General features: G+C 45.4%; 1 protein-coding gene across 1 annotated transcript; it reads right to left on the reverse strand.

Moving 5' to 3' along the window:
• Window positions 1-3,185: 3,185 nt before the first annotated feature.
• BROUX77_000724 (uncharacterized protein) lies at window positions 3,186-4,951 on the reverse strand (the record flags this gene model as incomplete). The annotated part of the gene is made up of 3 exons (XM_073752309.1): window positions 3,186-3,834; window positions 4,105-4,613; window positions 4,739-4,951. The coding sequence occupies 3 exons, from the start codon at window positions 4,949-4,951 to the stop codon at window positions 3,186-3,188; spliced, it is 1,371 nt and encodes a 456-aa protein (XP_073608961.1).
• Window positions 4,952-6,644: the final 1,693 nt, after the last annotated feature.

A 6,644-nucleotide genomic window follows, 5' to 3' on the forward strand; every position in this document is an offset into this window, starting at 1 on the left:
TCCCCCATAATATGTGCTGGTATACAAAAACCTGTTAGTCTTAAATTATCTTGGCGTGGTTCACCGCCACTGTGATCGATCCAGAGCACTAGATTCTCGATCCATTGTGATTGGAACTTTGGAGTGTCTAGTTACGCTTACGTTTCGTTACGGTGTTGCTTCTGCTCACAGAACCACTTAGAACTTTCGACCCTAAACATTAGCACCTTTGGTGCCTCCACCCGGCTTCCTGCATGGTGTAGTTGACTATACATTCTTGTAGTTACACTGAATAATTATGCCTTTTCGGGCACAATCACTGGTTGAAGACTGCGGACATGAATACAAACGAGGAAAGATACAGTAATACTACCTACATATGTGCTACCTAATATACTTCGAGAGCACCCGCAAGTTGCCATGAGCTTATCACCTTTAATCTGTCTCATGTTCCTTTTTTGTCTTTTTCTGCTCAATGTATGGGGACATGTTTGGCGCTGTTTGAAAAATCAAGGTTAAGTTCTCTTTTGTTCCTGTTTTGAGGTCCCAAGGGTTGATGGGTGCCGGTGGGGCGTCAGCACGTGACTGGATCGCTAGTCCCAACCCATAATACAACCTATTACAAGGGCTCTACCAATTCCAGTCTCCACTCATGCAAAAGGTATGTGCAAGCGGGTACCAATACACAGAGTTCTAGGTAGCTGCCTTTTTTTTTCTTCCCTGCCGTGGGTTTTAATCCACCTGACGTCAATTCGACCAAACCTACAATTCCCGTCCCTTGTTGACATATATCTCAGGGGGCAGCTATAGGCGCTAGTTCTAGAATTGTCATTGGAACTAGGGAATTTTGTTTATGTCTCGTACGTAATAACCCTGGCATCGCATATGTTAGGGCCTGACTCATGAACATTTCCAGCTATAGCTATAAGGATCTGATGGACTAGAAGTTTGAATATAAGAGGACGCTGATTTCCTCTCTTCAGTATGTAGACTTGGACTCGGAATGGGCCGATCATCTTTCTAGGATTCCATGATATTAGACCTCGTCGTTCTTCTATGTCCTTAAACGTGTGATGTTCTAGAACATACTTTGGCCCAAGGACATCAGCAATTCTTCTCATTAAATATAGTATGCGAGTGCAATTGTCAGGACGTGGAATAGCAGTGAGAACTAATACGAGAATAAATTTGAAAAAAAAAAAGGCAAAAAGCCCGTTCCTTGCCAGACGAGGCCTGTGCTTGCGGGATTCAGATTTAGAAATCCCCCATACACCATGCGCGGCGGCCTCTCGAGTTCCGTATTCCGAAGTACATAGCTACTTATTGACCTCTGAACAGAACAAGCATGGAAATTTGAAGGACAATTTTCTCTGTTTCTTTGTTTTTGTTGCCGAGTTTTTTAAAAGAAAAGTACTACAAGTTGGCCATCAAAGACTCGCAAGCACAGCAGCCCCTACAGCCAATAGTTAACCGTCCTTTTCTAATGTCTCTTCGTCTGCAGGCCTGGACCACATGCCGGCCGCATAACGGCAAACTATTTCTGTTTTCTCCTCATTGACCATTTAGCCGCGCTACTAAGCCACTTTGCCGCCTCTCCGCAACAAACAACACGGCGCCTTGAGCCGGTACCGAGTGAGGCCAAATCTGTGCCCACTTGCAGCCCTAAACGCAAACCCGCAGCGGATGTGCGGACAGCTTCAGCAATCAGTCGATGGCCAATCAAAGAATTCAAAATCCGTATATATCAACTACAATATATCCCGGGATATTACATGAATTCCTGTTAGGGCTTCAATTCAGATATCAATAATCGAATGTGTATGTATGGACACTTTGTGTTGTTAGTTGTGTCCCCATGTCCATTATCCCCAAGTGACTGCGCATGATGCATTGTAGCTCAAAACAAAACACTCACCTGAGTCTACTTCAGCAGATATTGCCTTCAACCAATAACGTGCTCTTAGTATCTCCTCAGCGCATTTCTAGAGCATTCATGTCACCCTACCTGCTGCTGGGAATCCTTTCGTGTTATATAGCTGAAGTTCAGCTTTCCTCCCTTAATAAGAGCCACTCGTGTGATAACAGGGTCGTGGGCGCCAGGACATGAAAAGAAGAATCAACCAACAATCTCTTGAAAGGAGCGTACTCATGTTTGGCTGCCTGGATCAGTCGCGTGTCCCGATGTAGCCAAAAATTGGGATTGCAAGGATTCTTCTGTACTTGTCGAATTGCATGCGTAACAAACCACACAAAGCCACACTCTTGGTTGGCGGTTGCCGCTATCATGAACGTACCAACTACTCTCGTGAATGAACAACGGAAAACGGAAGTAAGTCTTTCGCTTTTTCTCCAAGTCATTCGGCCCGACAGTTGGTATATTGTAATGGGAGGCCCATTTTTGAACTGGAACTGATGTAATGTTTGATTCAAGCCCTGAAAATCCTGAATACGCCACCTTGAATTTTGCTCGGAATTTTCGTCCGGTCATTTCGTCCGATGGACTCCGTTGCATGTCGTTGAACCAAACAAAAACGGCCTTCATAGTTTTCAGCTGGATTCCCTAGTTATTCACATTTGGGTTGAATTTACAAGGACAAAGGACGTTCGCTTACGCCTCAGTGTCTTTGGAGAGGCGCTAAAGAAAATATTTCAACTCTCAACAATAAGGAGATGCAGGCTTTGGAAGTATAAGACAGCAAAAGTCCTAACTACATGCAACTATAAAAGCGGGCAATATCGTAAAAGAAAGCGTTGAAAAGATCGGCTCAACGTTTCATCGACCTAAAATCTTGCTTGTAAACAACGGATTGTTCAGGAAAAGGTTTTCGGATGTCAAAGGTTCCATAGCTACTCGGGCCCAGACGTCATCTATTCCAGAAATGTCAACAGTTTTTCATATTGGACTGTCTTGCATCACAACTATGTAGCCTGTTCGTCCCTCGTCTAGACCCTTCCAGCGGCATTCCTCTCCACACAACTACTTACAGGGCGTGGGCCCAACACTCGCTTCAAGCGGCTAAAACAAGGAAACACGTCTGGAGTGATTCACCGGGATACATAGCAAACGCGAACAAATGAACAAGCCACAGGCCCCATAGGCGCAGGTACAAGCCCAAAGTCATGCAAACCAAAAGCTAAAGCCAGGTATATGTGAATCCTGTTCCGGCAATATCTTTGTGCCGTGTGTACTCGGGATTGGCGAGTTCCTAGTGGAAGTGCTTTAGCATATAGTCTTTAGAAATTGGCTCACCCCGCTCTTCGTCAATTCCAAAGTCCACCTGGACCAGGATGGCATCCGAACCTGTGTGCATATGTGTTTCGTCTCCCATCGTGGCCATCATGAGTTCGTTTTTCGTAGCTGTCACTACCGTGCCAGTATCCGTGCATGTGGCAGTGCCGGCACCGATGCCACCGCCCGCGGCAATGCCTGTGTTTCCTAGGTGGCGGTGATGAGGGGCGTGATGGCCGAGTCTTGTGACCTCCAAGCCAGAGCCCTCACTTTGGCCGCTATCTTCACTCCCAGTCAACTCAAGCTCAAATCCGCGACTAAAGCTGCATCCTTGATCTTCGAGATTCCGGTGGTGCATACTTTTGAGATTCTCCGTGCTAGAGAGATGCTGCGAGTTGGGTTGAAACCGGCTACGTGCTGATGCGTACGAGACCTTGGAGGCACTCGTGAGCCTCCTGTAGAGCAGATCAAAAACGGGCTTTATCCCAGGCACTGACAATGCTATCAAAGTAGCCCCAATTTCAGATACTTCAATGCCCAGCATAGGGTTATACGACCATGACATGTCCGCCTCCCACTGGCCTTTAATAACAAAAACAAGTCGCGTAATGGAGATGCCGATAACACTACAATATCAGAGAGATTAGAAACAAGAAGTATTGATAATGGCGTATTCAGGAAACATGGGATCTGTCTAATGCAAACAAGAGGGACTTTGAGGTGAAACGATGGGAGGGGACAAGATTGATAAAGCTTTCGGTAAAGCAAGCAAATAAGCTTCTGGAAGGATACTAGCCGATCACATCGTCCTCGCCTAGCGTTTTGTGTGTAAATTGAGCCCCATCAGCAACATCCCATTCCCTCGGGACCAAGACGGTAATGGCATGGTTACTTACAGAACTCCAGGAAGTAGGATGCATGTCAATTGAATTTTTCTCTTGCGCGTCATATCCAACGTTCTCAACATGGCAACTGGAATGCCGAAAATCAAAAAGTCACACAGCAGAGAGGTAGCCGAGTTGACGCTATAAACAAGGCCCCATTTCAAGCATGTGTACTTTTCCGCTCCAGTCTGCCATGAGTATGGCCACAGGCCAGTGATTGGCAGACAGTGGAAGATGATAAGGAAGATTTGCGGCAAAAAACCAGCAACTATGAGAGCACCGACCATGAAAATGGCCATGCGGAAGGTGTTGTGCATGTTGCAAAGCCGGTAGTAGAAGGCTAGACCTGATAGTCTGCCTATCAAGAGCGAGGTGGTGTATATTATGTGTGCGGCAAAGTCAAGAATCTCGCTTTTCTCGACTGTGCTCATTGGCATGACATACTCAATGTATTCAAAATGGCGTCCGGACCCGAGCCGTATGAGAACAACACAGAGAACGACAAATGCAAGGAGAGTCAACTATAGAAAAAAAGGACGAGTTAGCGGTGTACACAATATGAGCAGAGAGCAGAGAGGTCTTGTTTTCTCTTTTGAAAAAAAATATACCTCTCTCTCCCTAACAATGGCCACATTGGGTAACTTACAAGGCCTAACAGAGCTAATCCATCGTCAATTCCAAAGTGCTTGACAATGAACAAGCGAGAAAACAATCGTACTGCAACAACCAATGTCGAGAGGCTACCGACGAACACAATGGCTGCAATAGTCTGGTTGTCGGTGCTAGGATATAGCCGTTCCTCAACATTTTCTGGCACTCTCCCGGCGGCTATGGCCTCAGAAATGGCTTTGCTGCTCATTGATACAGACGAATTGAAAATCAGACGAGGGTCAGTCTCGTTACCAAGTAACGAAGATATCTAGCCGTCAGCGGACTGAGGGGATGGACCCCGCTGATGTCAAGGCGGGTTAGACTTCAAACTTTTCTCCACGGGTCGTAGTTCCTGGGGTTGCCTGAACAAAGCTAGGAAAGCAAGGAAGCGCAAAGAGTAAAGATATGTTAGAGCGGATTAAAAGGCGTCGCGGCTTTTGGTGGCAGAGAGATGCTGGACTCGGATATTTCACGAAGAACCAGAATGTCTAGATCAGAGACACAAGCAGGCGAAGTTAGAAGTTAATCGAACCCAGAAACGACCCAAATGACAAAGAAGTCTTAATTCTCTTGAGTCAATATTTTATGCAAATGTGAGCTCCAATAGTCGGTCAGTCTTGGAGGAAAGGTTAACGATAAACAGAAAGCCAACGAAATGTGAGCATGGACGAGAGCTCTAGACATGTGGCCGGACAGATTCAAAGGGTGAATAGCAGAAGATGACGAGGAATAGTTGAAGAGAAAAAAGAAGGAGAGCAATGAGTACACTAAAGAGCAGGCAACCAAAGAATAAGCGAAGAAAAGAAGACAATATGTGCGAGCAGCAACAAGGCGTGTCACAAAACTCAACCACCGGGCCAATAATACAGATCATAGCAGAGCATCCAGCCAACCAGCCAGCTATATACAATGCACAAAGATGATACGAAATCCCAAAGCAAGCCTCATTTCTTGTTAAAGTCCTATTTGCTAGTCATACAAAACCCACCAACGACTTTCCTCTAGCTGTGCTTGCCCTGGTCCGACCAGTCCAGACATCATGAGACTGTCTCGGGACAGGGATACCATTCATAAAGATCAACTAGATACTTGGTTATTTTTCTATGTTATCTTTGAAAGAATCACAGGTTCAAGAGGAGCGATTGTCTTCAGCCAAGTCATCGTTGATGTGATGGAACTAAAGCTTGAAAGAACAAATCAAAAGCAAACCACTACTACATCCAACATAGTCTAGCAAGTCTCGACTGGAGCCCAACTCTGAACTTCCAAGAGATAATGCCCAGACTCTGGAGCTGACCAAAGAACCGTAGCAACGGGAGCTTGCAGAACACGTATGTAGGCTCAACTCGGTGACCTTTTACAGACAGACAAACAGAAGCGAGAAAAGGTTAGGTCATGCCTGAAGTGTAGCCTAGCTGAAAAATCCAGCTTGTTAGTATTTTTAACAGTTATTTACCTGCTATCACAGGATGTTCATATTCAGGAAGTAATGAGTACATTTTGAAAACTCGACATTAATAAATGGGAAGAAATAGGCCATTTCAACACCTTCTATCTCCTGAACTGGCCAGTTCCGCTCGCCCTTACCGCCTCCATGCACCTATCCATATTTTCGTGTTTTATTTTGCTGATGGAAATCTACTGATTCATCTTATTCGACAGGAAGACCGGGAAGCTGCGTTGGACTTTGTGAGGTAGGAAAAGACATTCAGGCTATTAAGCTGAATTTTGCACTAGACTAGTATGTGAACTTGGTTTTGGGGAGTTCTGTGGCGCTCTAGACCGTGTGTTCACCATCGCCTTTACCCTTTTTACATCATTAGTAGTGTATGCTATGCCTCAATGTCTTCTGGGTCTTTTAAACTACTCAGTGACTCTCCTGCATTCTCATGTTGCACAAG

This window comes from Berkeleyomyces rouxiae (genome assembly GCF_048999995.1).
Source record: "Berkeleyomyces rouxiae strain 22BRR77 chromosome Unknown BrBRR77_ptg000001l, whole genome shotgun sequence".
NCBI classification, from domain to species: domain Eukaryota; kingdom Fungi; phylum Ascomycota; class Sordariomycetes; order Microascales; family Ceratocystidaceae; genus Berkeleyomyces; species Berkeleyomyces rouxiae.